This window comes from Bombina bombina, chromosome 8, assembly GCF_027579735.1.
Source record: "Bombina bombina isolate aBomBom1 chromosome 8, aBomBom1.pri, whole genome shotgun sequence".
NCBI lineage: Eukaryota > Metazoa > Chordata > Amphibia > Anura > Bombinatoridae > Bombina > Bombina bombina.
In genome coordinates, this window is record NC_069506.1 from 134,364,627 (window position 1) to 134,379,483 (window position 14,857).

At 39.6% G+C, this 14,857-nt stretch overlaps 1 protein-coding gene across 1 annotated transcript in view; it reads left to right on the forward strand.

Annotated features, from left to right (window-relative positions):
* TRIM28 (tripartite motif containing 28) overlaps positions 1-14,857 on the forward strand; it is a 253,485-nt gene that overhangs the window by 30,972 nt on the left and 207,656 nt on the right. Inside the window, exons 2-3 of the mRNA XM_053691009.1 lie at positions 6,187-6,296; positions 13,907-14,039. Of these exons, the coding sequence (XP_053546984.1) occupies positions 6,187-6,296; positions 13,907-14,039 (243 nt within the window). The remainder of the gene's footprint in view (positions 1-6,186; positions 6,297-13,906; positions 14,040-14,857) is intronic.

Sequence of the window (14,857 nt, forward strand, 5' to 3'; positions counted from 1 at the left end):
GATTATTTTCAGCGGAATTGGCTCTTTATTTTTTCCCTCCCTCTCTAGTGACTCTTGCGTGGAAGATCCACATCTTGGGTAGTCATTATCCCATACGTCACTAGCTCATGGACTCTTGCTAATTACATGAAAGAAAACATAATTTATGTAAACTTACCTGATAAATTCATTTCTTTCATATAAGCAAGAGTCCATGAGGCCCACCCTTTTTGTGGTGGTTATGATTTTTTTGTATAAAGCACAATTATTCCAATTCCTTATTTTATATGCTTTCGCACTTTTTTCTTATCACCCCACTTCTTGGCTATGCGTTAAACTGATTTGTGGGTGTGGTGAGGGGTGTATTTATAGGCATTTTGAGGTTTGGGGAACTTTGCCCCTCCTGGTAGGAATGTATATCCCATACGTTACTAGCTCATGGACTCTTGCTAATATGAAAGAAATGAATTTATCAGGTAAGTTCTTACATAAATTATGTTTTTAAAACAATAAAAGTTGTATGGTAGACTGTCCCTTTAAGTTTAGTTACTGAATAAGCTGTACTTTTTATATCGAGCATAATCATTTTATATGCTCTGCATTTTATGTTCCCAGTGTAACAAAATTACTTTCCATTTGTAAAACTCCACGCTGCTTTTTAAAAAAAAAAAAAAAAAAATCCAGAAAAACAAGTGAGTCCACGGATCATCATAATTACTGCTGGGAATATCACTCCTGACAAGCAGGAGGAGGCAAAGCTGTTAAATACCACTCCCCTACCCACAATCCCCAGTCATTCTTTGCTTGTTTCAGTTGCAAGGAGGGCTAAAGTTAGGTGTCTGATTCTTCAAGGTTGTGTGTTTATTTCTTATGTGAACAGAAAGTTTGCCACTTAATGGATTAATTTTCTTGGGATAATCCTGCTTGTGTGCAGGTTTTTTACTTTGTGGCAGTTTTGTGGGGCACTGTTAGAGGCTTTAGGTATTCTGGCTCTGTCTTTTGTTGAAGTGCTAGTTATCACTCCTTGTTATGGCTCTATGAAGGTTTTTTTTTTTTGTGTTTCACTGAAAGAAGCGCAAACTGGTCAGTTTCTTTTTACTCCCAGCAGATGTTTGCTGAGATGAGTCATGCCGGCCGGGTGGTTGTGTATGCCCACAATGGGCGGAGTTTGGTGCAAGTCTTTGTGTGCTTTTCTTTCAGTTGCTTTTTAATAACGGAAGTGAGAGGTTTGTTGGCTTTTTCTTTGGTGTTTGATGTGAGCAGTTGCTGGGTGTGGAGTCTGGATTGTTTTTGCTTTCATTTTATCCTCCTGTCTTTAGGAGGGTCAAGTAAGCACCTCAGCAGGGCTTGTTGAGGTGTATAGGTGCTTGATAAGGGCTCAGGGTTCATTTAAATTTTTGGCACTTTACGTTAATGTTACTTTCTTAGTAATGTTTTATTTTAGGGTTTTTTTTTTTTTTTTTTTTTTTTTTTGCTGCAGCATTTAATTGAATTTTTTTTTATATTTTTTTGTTCATTGTTGAAGATGGACCAAGAGGACCTGCAAGCTGTTACTTGCACTTTGTTTAGATGCAAATGTGGAGCCACCTATCCCTTTTTGTTACTCTTTTATTGAGAGAACATTGCATTACAGGGATAGAATTTTTGATTCAGTGCCTTCATTGTCTAAGGTGGATGTTCAGGTGTCATGTTCAAGCTATACTGCAGTTTTCTCCTCAATCATCCCAATCCTTATCCTCTTCTCATGCAGTGCCCTGCGTTTTCATCTCAGGTTGTTTTTTTCTTTACAGGATATGGCTACCCATATCTTTGGCAGTATCTTTGGCTTTGTCTGCTTTTCCTGTGTTGCAGGGGGAAGCGCAAAAGGAATTATAAGGTTTCTAACTCTGTTGCAGTTATGCCAAATGTTTCTTCCCATAGGTCTGAGTGAAATTTCAGACTGACCGTGTAATTCCTTCCTCTGATTCTGAGGTGGTTTCCTTCAGGCTTGATTGAGCACCTCCGTTTGTTACTCAAGGAGGTTTTGGCTACCTTTGACTGATGCAACATATGACGTGGTCATAGTTGCGTCTAAGTTTTTTGACATTCCTTCTGTGGAGGTTTATCCTGTTCCTGATTGTGTTTCAGAGATTATTGCCCGGGAGTAGGAGAAGCCTGGGATTCCTTTTCCCCCTTCATTTTTTAGGAAAATGTTTCCTATTGATTCTATCAAGGAATCTTGGCAGATGGTTCCCATGGTGGAGGGAGCAATTTCCACCTTGGCTAATAGAACCACTATTCCTATTGAAGATAGTTCTTTTAAGGATCCTATGGATAAGAAGTTGGAGGCTTTGCTTGAAAGGGTGTATGTTCACCAGGGGTTCCAAGGGCAGCCTGCTATGTGTATTGCTACCGTTACCAGTGCGGCAGCATATTGGTTTGATGCGTTGTCTAATTCTCTTCAGCAGGATAGAATCAAGGCTCTGAAGTTGGCCAATTCCTTTTTGCGGATGCTTCTTTGCAGGTCAAATTTAGGAGCGAAGATTTCTGGCTTTGCTGTTCTGGCGCACAGAGCCTTATGGTTGAAGTCCTGGTCTGCGGATGAGTCCTCTAAATCTAAGCTTTTGTCCATTCCTTACAAGGGTAAAACTTTGTTTGGGCCACGTTTTGGCTGGGATTATTTCTGATATTACGGGAGGGAGGGGGCATTCTCTCCCTCAGGATAAGAGAAATGAACAGAAGGGTTGTCAGAGTAATTTTCGTTCCTTTCATAACTTCTCTGGTAAGTCTTCCTCCTCCAAGCAGGAACAGTCTAAGCCTTCTTGGAAGTCCAATCTGTCCTGGAGCAAGGGGAAGCAATCTAAGCAGCCTGTTGCTGACTCGTCGGCATGAAGGGTCTTTCCCCGATCCAGGAATGGATCTTGTGGGGGCAGACTTTTTTTTTTTTTTTTTTTTTCTCCCCTCTTTCCTCAAGCTTTTGGTTTGGGATGTTCTGGATCCCTGGGCGGTAGATATGGTGTTCCAGGGATACAGACTAGAGTATTTATTTTATTTTTTTTTGTCTCCCAGGGGCAGGTTTCTTCTCTACAGGTTATCTGTAGACCAGATAAAGAGGCGCTCTTATGTTGTGTTTAAGATCTTTCTGACATGGGAGTGATTGTTCCTGTTCAGGAGCAGGGTCTTGGATTCTATTCCAATCTATTCATTGTCCCCCAAAAGGAAACTTTCAGACCTATTTTAGATCTCAAGAGTGTAAACAAGTTTCTCAGTTAGGTCTATCAAGATGGAAACTCAGTTCCATTCTTCATTTGGTTCAGGAGGGTCAATTCATGACAACAGATCTGAAGGATGCGTATCTGCATATTCCCATCTACAGGAACCATCACAAGTTTCTGAGATTTGCTTTCCTATACAGACACTTTCAGTTTGTGGCTCTTCCATTCGGTCTTGCAACAGCTCCCATGGTTTTCTCAAAGGTTCTAGGAGCATTGTTGGCGGTGCTCTGGTTGCGGGGTGTTGCAGTGGCGCCTTATCTGGACGACATTCTAGTTCAGGCCCCATCTTTTCAACAAGCAAACTCTCACACGGAGTTGTCTTTTCTGTGCTCCCACGATTGGAAGGTGAATTTAGGAAAGTTCCTTGATTCCGGCTACATTTTTCTGACAGAAGCAAGAACAAATCTTCAATTTGTGTCTTGCTTTTCAGTCTTCTCTTCGGCTTATGGAGGCTATAAGTCTGATGGTCTCAGTCATAGACATCCTTCAGTTTGCTCAGTTCCATCTCAGACCCCTGCAGTTATACATGCTCAGACAATGGAACGGGGATTATGCGGGTCTGTCTCCAAGGATTGTTCTAGATCATGTGACAGATTCCCTTCCGTGGTGGTTCTCAGGATCTTCTATCTTGGAACCTGTTTTCGTAGACCTTCCTGGGTGATCATGACCAGATGCTAGTCTGCTGTGTTGGAACTGTCTGGGGTTTGTTAAAGCCTCAGGGTCCATGGACCCTGGATGAGTCTGTTCTTCCCATAACATCCTAGAGCTGAGGGCTATTTTCATTGCTCGTCTGGCCTCTGCTAGCTTCAGCCCAGTTGATCATGTTTCAGTCGGACAACATTATGTCTGTGGCTTACATCAATCAGGAAGGAACTGAGTTCCTTGGCCATAACAGAGGTAGCCAAGATTATGCAGTGGGCGGAGGCTCATAACTGCGTCTGTCTGCAATCTAAATTCCAGGGGGGACAATTGTGAAGCCGATTTTCTGAGCAGGCAGTCTTTTCATCCGGGGGAATGGGAACTTCATCTGGAGGTGTTTTCCTGCTTGATTCTCAGATGGGTGCAGCCAGATTTGGATTTAATGGCATCAAGGGTTCCTCAGGCTTTACTGATGCTCTAGCAGTTCCTTGGAAGTTGTCTGGCATATGTTTCCTCAGTTTGCTCTTCTTCGAGTCATTGCTCAGATCAGACAGTGGGCGTCGTGATTCTCACTGCACCAGCATGGCCTCGCAGAATTTGGTATGCAGATATGGTGATGTCATCTCTTCCACCTTGGAGTCTTCCATTAAGGAAGGACTTTCTTCTTCAGGGGCCCTTCATCCAAATCTAGTTTCTCTGAAGCTTACTGCTTGGAGATTGAATGCTTGATATTGTCTAAGCATTTTTTTTTCTGAGTCGGTTATTGAGACTGATTCAGGCTCGTAAGCCTGTGACTAGAAAGATTTACTATAAGATATGGTGTAAATATCTATTGGTGTGAATCCAAAGTCTACTCTGAGTAGTTAGGATTCCTAGGATTTTGTCTTTTCTCCAGGAGGGTCTGGAAAAGGGTTTATCTGCAAGTACCTTGAAGGGTCAAATTTCTGCGTTAAAATTTTTTATTGCACAAGTGTCTGGCTGATGTGCCAGATGTTCAGTCTGTCAGGCCCTGGTTAGAATCTGGCCTATGTTTAAGTTGTTACTCCTCTGAGTCTTTGGGTCTTGGAGTTCAACAGGCTGTGTTTTTGAGCCTATGCATTCTTTGGATATTAAGATGTTATCCTGGAAAGTTTTTGTTTTTGGTTGCCATTTCTTCGGCTTGAAGAGTTTCGAAACTTTCAGCGTGAGTCTCCTTTCCTTATTTTTCATTCTGATAAAGTAGTAATATGTACTGCCTTAGGTTTCCTTCCCAAGGTGGTTTCGTATAAGAATATTCAAGAGATTGTTCCTTCATTGTGTCCTAACGCTTCTTCTCATAAGGAGTGTTTGTTGCACAACCTGGATGTGGTGCGTGCGTTGAAATACTATTTGCAGGCGACTAAGTATTTTCGCCAGTCTTTGTTTTTGCTGGGAAGCGCAAGGGTCAAAGGTACGGCTTTTTGGTTGAGGAGTGTTATTCTCTTGACGTATGAGACTGCTGGACAGCAGTCTCCTGTGAAAATCACAGCTCATTCCACAAGGGCTGTTTCTTGGGCCTTCAAAAATGGTGCTTTGGTAGAGCAGATTTGCACTTTTTTTTTTTCTTCTAATTTTTACAAATTTGATAGTTTTCTTTTAGCTGAGGCTTCTTTTGGGAGACGGGTTCTTCAAGCAGTGGTGCCTTCTGTTTAGGTTTTACTGTCTTGTCCCTCCCTTATCTGTGTCCTCTGGCTTGGGTATTGGTTCCCAACAGTAATTATGATGATCCATGGACTCACCGTGCCATTAAAAAGAGAAAACAGTTTATACTTGACAAATTTCCACGGCCCACCCTGAATTTTTCAGACAAGTTTTATTTTTCCATAAACCTCAGGCATCTCTGCACCTTATATTGCTTCCTTTCCCTTTGGTCGAATGACTGGGGATTGTGATAAGCTGAGTGGTATTTAAGTTTTGCTGTGGTGCTCTTTGCCGCCTCCTGCTGGTCAGGAGTGATATTCCCAACAGTAATTATGATGATCCGTGGACTCACTGTCATGAAAAATTTATCAGGTAAGCATAAATTTAGTTTTTTCCCATGGTTTTCAAAAATTACGGAAATTTTAAATCTGTGTACATATTATAAATGGACTTCAATGTTCCTTTTCTCTGAGGGGGGAAAAAGACGTTCAGCCCAAAATTAGATCCCTTAATCAGTTGTAGGCACAGTTCTATATATTTTATGCCCAAGAAAAAATCAATTTCAGCAAGGCTTATAATTATGGTCTGCTTTCCTTTACCAATTATGTTATGAAAGATTGATAGTTTACTAATCAACTTCTATGTTTATCAACAGCTGTGGTTCATTGTCCAGTGTGTAAGCATCAGTGTTTTCAGAAGGATATAGTTGAAAACTACTTCCTAAGGGAAACTTCCTCTGCTCAACAAGTAACAGAAACAATCCAGGTGAGGTTTTTATTTTCATTCTGTTCTTTTAAAGGGACCTGGGACACGTTAATCAGGTTTTCTGGGTATTCACAGCATCTCATATATTGCTGGAAGCCAGTTTTCTCTCAAAAGATGTTCTAAAGCCGGCTTCTTCAAGCCATGGGTCAGATCCTTTAGTGGGTTGCAACACTTTGTTTACTGGGTCATGACTATTAAAACACTCAAGTTAGATGCAATTTTTTTGCAAAGTGACTAAAATGTGTGCATACTTTATTCCTGATTGTAGTCAATTTTTTTGTATATTCAGAATTTTTCAGACCAATCTTGAAAATAGGGTACCAAAGGTATGTGGTATCAGGCTCTGGCGGAGAGTGGGGGGTTTGAAGAATCCTGTCTAAATATTGCACCTAAAGCAACAATTGTAGGCTTATGTATTTGCATTTAAAAAAAATCTGCTGCAAACATGTTTGTTAGTTTTAAGTTTCAAAATCTTACTGGCTGTGTATTCTTGTAGTTTATCTGCTCCCATTGCTGAGGCCTATTAGGAATAGAATTTGCTGGCTTAGGATTGTGAAGTTTGTATTGTGCGCTTTCTATTCTTAGCTAGGGCTGCACAACTAACCGGTAAGTTTGATCATAAAAATAGTTGTCAACAAATCTCATTAACAATTAGGTGGTCAGCGATTAGTTGGTCAATTGTACAGCACCAGCTGCTTTAATCTGATCTACTGCAACTAAGAGTGTGCAAAAAAATTGAATGAATTTATTAATTTCTTTTCTATCCAATTAATCGGACAATCCGATTTAATCGGATAGAAAAAAATAAATAAAAATGTTTGCACAATAACATGTGCAGGACTTAACAGATTGAAGCAGCTGGTGCTGTGCAATTAACTAATCGCTGACCACCTAATTGATAATGAGATTCTTTGACAACTATTTTTATGATCAATCTTACCGATTAGTTGTTGCAGCCCTATTCTTAGCACTGGGAAAACCCACAATTTTAAATATGGGGGGGAGCCAGATGTAATTAAAATGTGTTGCTTTGAAACTACAATGTTTGATTTCGAGTAGTAGTGTTAATTGTATTGTGCTTAGCATATCTTCTTTTGCACTATTAAACTTGTGTTGATGAGCATAAATCGGTGTTCACTTGAAATAAAAATTCCTTCACCTGGTGCCTACATTTCATAAACTTACCTGAATTAAAGTGTTTTACGCTAGGACTTACCAGTACTACAAATAAAGGGGACTTTCAGCATGAAGTTTATACTTCAACTGAAAGTTCCTTTAATTTGCAGCAAGTTTTTGCTGAGCACCTCATGCTGCCAACAACAAAAACATAATTTATGTAAGAACTTACCTGATAAATTAATTTCTTTCATATTAGCAAGAGTCCATGAGCTAGTGACGTATGGGATATACATTCCTACCAGGAGGGGCAAAGTTTCCCAAACCTCAAAATGCCTATAAATACACCCCTCACTACACCCACAAATCAGTTTAACGAATAGCCAAGAAGTGGGGTGATAAGAAAAAAGTGCAAAGCATAAATATAAGGAATTGGAATAATTGTGCTTTATACAAAAAATCATAACCACCACAAAAAAGGGTGGGCCTCATGGACTCTTGCTAATATGAAAGAAATGAATTTATCAGGTAAGTTCTTACATAAATTATGTTTTCTTTCATGTAATTAGCAAGAGTCCATGAGCTAGTGACGTATGGGATAATGACTACCCAAGATGTGGATCTTCCACGCAAGAGTCACTAGAGAGGGAGGGATAAAATAAAGACAGACAATTCCGCTGAAAATAATCCACACCCAAACAAAGTTTAAAACTTATAATGAAAAAAACTGAAATTATAAGCAGAAGAATCAAACTGAAACAGCTGCCTGAAGTACTTTTCTACCAAAAACTGCTTCAGAAGAAGAAAACACATCAAAATGGTAGAATTTAGTAAAAGTATGCAAAGAAGACCAAGTTGCTGCTTTGCAAATCTGATCAACCGAAGCCTCATTCCTAAACGCCCAGGAAGTAGAAACTGACCTAGTAGAATGAGCTGTAATCCTTTGAGGCGGAGTTTTACCCGACTCGACATAAGCATGATGAATTAAAGATATCAACCAAGATGCCAAAGAAATGGCAGAAGCCTTCTGACCTTTCCTAGAACCGGAAAAGATAACAAATAGACTAGAAGTCTTTCGGAAATTCTTAGTAGCTTCAACATAATATTTCAAAGCTCTAACTACATCCAAAGAATGCAATGATTTCTCCTTAGAATTCGTAGGATTAGGACATAATGAAGGAACCACAATTTCTCTACTAATGTTAGAATTCACAACCTTAGGTAAAAATTTAAAAGAAGTTCGCAACACCGCCTTATCCTGATTAAAAATCAGAAAAGGAGACTCACAAGAAAGAGCAGATAACTCAAAATCTTCTGGCAGAAGAGATGGCCAAAAGGAACAAAACTTTCCAAGAAAGTAATTTAATGTCCAATGAATGCATAGGTTCAAACGGAGGAGCTTGAAGAGCCCCCAGAACCAAATTCAAACTCAAAGGAGGAGAAATTGACTTAATGACAGGTTTTATACGAACCAAAGCTTGTACAAAACAATGAATATCAGGAAGATTAGCAATCTTTCTGTGAAAAAGAACAGAGCAGAGATTTGTCCTTTCAAGGAACTTGCAGACAAACCTTTATCCAAACCATCTTGAAGAAACTGTAAAATTCTCGGAATTCTAAAAGAATGCCAGGAAAAATGAAGAGAAAGACACCAAGAAATATAAGTCTTCCAGACTCTATAATATATCTCCCTAGATACGGATTTACGAGCCTGTAACATAGTATTAATCACAGAGTCAGAGAAACCTCTTTGACTAAGAATCAAGCGTTCAATCTCCATACCTTTAAATTTAAGGATTTGAGATCCTGATGGAAAAAAGGACCTTGTGACAGAAGGTCTGGTCTTAACGGAAGAGTCCACGGTTGGCAAGAGGCCATCCGGACAAGATCCGCATACCAAAACCTGTGAGGCCATGCTGGAGCCACCAGCAGAACAAACGTGCATTCCTTCAGAATCTTGGAGATTACTCTTGGAAGAACTAGAGGCGGAAAGATATAGGCAGGATGATACTTCCAAGGAAGTGACAATGCATCCACTGCTTCCGCTTGAGGATCCCTGGATCTGGACAGATACCTGGGAAGTTTCTTGTTTAGATGGGAAGCCATCAGATCTATTTCTGGAAGACCCCACATTTGAACAATCTGAAGAAATACCTCTGGGTGAAGAGACCATTCGCCCGGATGTAACGTTTGGCGGCTGAGATAATCCGCTTCCCAATTGTCTATACCTGGGATATGAACCGCAGAAACTAGACAGGAGCTGGATTCCGCCCATACCAGAATTCGAGATACTTCTTTCATAGCCAGAGGACTGTAAGTCCCTCCTTGATGTATGCCACAGTTGTGACATTGTCTGTCAGAAAACAAATGAACGATTTAGAAGAGGCCAAGACCGAAGAGCTCTGAAAATTGCACGGAGTTCCAAAATATTGATCGGTAATCTCACCTCCTGAGATTCCCAAACCCCTTGTGCTGTCAGACCCCCAAACAGCTCCCCAACCTGTCAGACTTGCATCTGTTGAAATTACAGTCCAGGTCGGAAGAACAAAAGAAGCCCCCTGAACTAAACGATGGTGATCTGTCCACCACATCAGAGAGTGTCGTACAATCGGTGTTAAAGATATTAATTGAGATATCTTTGTATAATCCCTGCACCACTGGTTCAGCATACAGAGCTGAAGAGGTCGCATGTGAAAACGAGCAAAGGGGATTGCGTCCGATGCTGCAGTCATAAGACCTAGAATTTCCATGCATAAAGCTACCGAAGGGAATGATTGTGACTGAAGGTTTCGACAAGCTGATATCAACTTTAGATGTCTCTTGTCTGTCAAAGACAGAGTCATGGACACTGAATCTATCTGGAAACCTAAAGGTTACCCTTGTCTGAGGAATCAATGAACTTTTTGGTAAATTGATCCTCCAACCATGATCTTGAAGAAACACAAGTCTATTCGTATGAGATTCTGCTAAATGTGAAGACTGAGCAAGTACCAAGATATCGTCCAAATAAGGAAATACCACAATACCCTGTTCTCTGATTACAGACAGAAGGGCACCGAGAACCTTTGTAAAAATTCTTGGAGCTGTAGCTAGGCCAAACGGTAGAGCCACAAACTGGTAATGCTTGTCTAGGAAAGAGAATCTCAGGAACTGATAGTGATCTGGATGAATCGGAATATGCAGATATGCATCCTGTAAATCTATTGTGGACATATAATGCTCTTGCTGAACAAAAGGCAGGATAGTCCTTACAGTTACCATTTTGAATGTTGGTATCCTTACATAACGATTCAATATTTTTAGATCCAGAACTGGTCTGAAGGAATTCTCCTTCTTTGGTACAATGAAGAGATTTGAATAAAACCCCAGCCCCTGTTCCAGAACTGGAACTGGCATAATTACTCCAGCCAACTCTAGATCTGAAACACATTTCAGAAATGCTTGAGCCTTCGCTAGGTTTACTGGGACACGGGAAAGAAAAAATCTCTTTGCAGGAGGCCTTATCTTGAAGCCAATTCTGTACCCTTCTAAAACAATGTTCTGAATCCAGAGATTGTGAACGGAATTGAACCAAATTTCTTTGAAAAAACGTAATCTGCCCCCTACCAGCTGAGCTGGAATGAGGGCCGCACCTTCATGTGGACTTGGGAGCTGGCTTTGGTTTTCTAAAAGGCTTGGATTTATTCCAGACTGGAGATGGTTTCCAAACTGATACCGCTCCTGAGGATGAAGGATCAGGCTTTTGTTCCTTGTTGTGACGAAAGGAACGAAAACGATTAATAGACCTAAATTTACCCTTAGATTTTTTATCCTGTGGTAAAAAAGTTCCTTTCCCTCCAGTAACAGTTGAGATAATAGAATCCAACTGAGAACCAAATAATTTATTACCCTGGAAAGAAAGGGAAAGCAGAGTAGAGTTAGAAGACATATCAGCATTCCAAGTTTTAAGCCATAAAGCTCTTCTAGCTAAAATAGCTAGAGACATATACCTGACATCAACTCTAATGATATCAAAGATGGCATCACAAATAAAATTATTAGCATGTTGTAGAAGAATAATAATGCTATGAGAATTATGATCTGTTACTTGTTGCGCTAAAGCTTCTAACCAAAAAGTTGAAGCTGCAGCAACATCCGCTAAAGATATAGCAGGTCTAAGAAGATTACCTGAACACAAGTAAGCTTTTCTTAGAAAGCATTCAATTTTCCTATCTAAAGGATCCTTAAAGGAAGTACCATCTGCCGTAGGACTAGTAGTACGCTTAGCAAGAGTAGAGACAGCCCCATCAACCTTAGGGATTTTGTCCCAAAATTCTAATCTGTCAGATGGCACAGGATATAATTGCTTAAAACGTTTAGAAGGAGTAAAAGAATTACCCAAATTATTCCATTCCCTGTAAATTACTTCAGAAATAGCACCAGGGACAGGAAACACTTCTGGAATAACTACAGGAGATTTAAAAACCTTATCTAAACGTTTAGATTTAGTATCAAGAGGACTAGAATCCTCAATTTCTAATGCAATTAGTACTTCTTTAAGTAAAGAACGAATAAATTCCATTTTAAATAAATATGAAGATTTATCAGCATCAACCTCTGAGACAGAATCCTCTGAATCAGAGGAACCAATATCAGTATCAGAATGATGATGTTCATTTAAAAATTCATCTGAAAAATGAGAAGTTTTAAAAGACTTTTTAAGTTTACTAGAAGGAGGAATAACAGACATAGCCTTCTTAATGGATTTAGAAACAAAATCTCTTATGTTATCAGGAACACTCTGAGTATTAGATGTTGACGGAACAGCAACAGGTAATGTAACAGTACTAAAGGAAATATTATCTGCATTAGCAAGTTTGTCATGACAAACAGTACAAACAGCTGGAGGAACAGATACCAAAAGTTTACAGCAGATACACTTAGCTTTGGTAGCTCCAGCACCAGGCAGCGATTTTCCAGAAGTATCTTCTGACTCAGCTTCAACGTGGGACATCTTGCAATATGTAATAGAAAAAAACATATAAAGCAAAATTGAACAAATTCCTTAAATGACAGTTTCTGGAATGGGAAAAAATGCCAGTGAACAAGCTTCTATCAACCAGAAGCACAAAATAAAGAGACTTTAATAATGTGGAGACAATGACGCCCATATTTTTTTAGCGCCAAAAGACGCCCACATTTGGCGCCTAAATGCTTTTGGCACCAAAAATGACGCCACATCCGGAACGCCGACACCTTTGGCGCAAAAAACTTCAAAAATGACGCAACTTCCGGCGACACGTATGACGCCGGAAACAGAAAAAAAAATTTGCGCCAAAAGTCTGCGCCAAGAATGATGCAATAAATAAAGCATTTTCAGCCCCCGCGAGCCTTACAGCCCACAGGGAAAAGTCAAATTTTTAAGGCAAGAAAAAAATGATTTATTCATATGCATTATCCCAAATATGAAACTGACTGTCTGAAATAAGGAACGTTGAACATCCTGAGTCAAGGCAAATAAATGTTTGAATACATATATTTAGAACTTTATAAAAAAGTGCCCAACCATAGCTTATAGTGTCACAGAAAATAAGACTTACTTACCCCAGGACACTCATCTACATGTAGTAGAAAGCCAAACCAGTACTGAAACGAGAATCAGTAGAGGAAATGGTATATATGAGTATATTGTCGATCTGAAAAGGGAGGTAAGAGATGAATCTCTACGACCGATAAGAGAACCTATGAAATAGACCCCGTAGAAGGAGATCACTGCATTCAAATAGGCAATACACTCCTCACATCCCTCTGACATTAACTGCACGCTGAGAGGAAAACCGGGCTCCAACCTGCTGCGGAGCGCATATCAACGTAGAATCTAGCACAAACTTACTTCACCACCTCCATAGGAGGCAAAGTTTGTAAAAACTGATTTGTGGGTGTGGTGAGGGGTGTATTTATAGGCATTTTGAGGTTTGGGAAACTTTGCCCCTCCTGGTAGGAATGTATATCCCATACGTCACTAGCTCATGGACTCTTGCTAATTACATGAAAGATTCATTTTAGTCAGTAGCATAATACCGATTTGCACGCATGGCTAAGGTCGACAACTCATTGAAAAATAGCGTTTTGCCATGGAAGTCTGGGGGCGCTCGGCATAAACTCGCTGCAAATAAAGAACGTTTAGCGTGAAATGTCAATCTTCATGACTCAAAGTCCCCTTTATTTGTAACACATTTAAATCTTAGTGTTAAACACTAGTATTATCACTTTAACCGTGTACACAGTTTGTAAGATATTCCAAGATTCTTGCTATTGCTCATCTTCTAAACTTCATCACATTAAGTTTATTCTAATATTAGAATGTCTGAAACCATGTTTGCTGGTTGCTTTTATTTGCGTTTTTTTTTTTTTTTTTTTTTTCTTCTTATCGGCTACAAATTCAACCTTTTTTTTTATTTAGAGAATCGGATATCCAGTTTCATATTACATTAGTAACACATTTTCTATCTTAGAGATGCACAAGCTGCGAGGACAATGCTGTTGCAAATAGTTACTGCGTTGAGTGCACAGAGTGGCTGTGTGAAACCTGTGTTGAAGCCCATCAACGTGTGAAATATACAAAGGACCACACTGTCAAAGTAACTGGTAATACTTTTTTAGTCATATGTAAATCTTAATATTGCTGATTGCTTAAAGGGTCATTGTAGTCCCAAACAAATGTCATATTAAAAAGAGAAAAAGCGCCTTAAATGTGTTAAAAAATACTTTTTTTTTTTTTTTTTTCTGCCTTTGTCCCTATTTTCCACTCAGCTTTGTGTTTTGCTATGATCCAGATATAAGAGCAGTATACAGAGTAAAAGAATTGGATGTATTGCACCTTAAACGTAATACGTTTTACACACAGATCAAATACTGTCCCTGTACTTCTTTATGCCAATATACAAAGTCAAAGTGCTGAAATAGACCTAGTGATGTCAGCTGCTCTAGGGAGTGTAAAAATGCTTGAGGAATGGTAACGGCTGTATTAAATTATATAAAGTGCAAGCAAGTTTTTACTCCACTTATGCCATTGACATGTATCAAAAATATGGTGGCTATTTCTCCAACATAGGTGTGTCCGGTCCACGGCGTCATCCTTACTTGTGGGATATTCTCTTCCCCAACAGGAAATGGCAAAGAGCCCAGCAAAGCTGGTCACATGATCCCTCCTAGGCTCCGCCTACCCCAGTCATTCTCTTTGCCGTTGTACAGGCAACATCTCCACGGAGATGGCTTAGAGTTTTTTAGTGTTTAACTGTAGTTTTTATTATTCAATCAAGAGTTTGTTATTTTAAAATAGTGCTGGTATGTACTATTTACTCAGAAACAGAAAAGAGATGAAGATTTCTGTTTGTATGAGGAAAATGATTTTAGCACCGTAACTAAAATCCATGGCTGTTCCACACAGGACTGTTGAGAGCAAT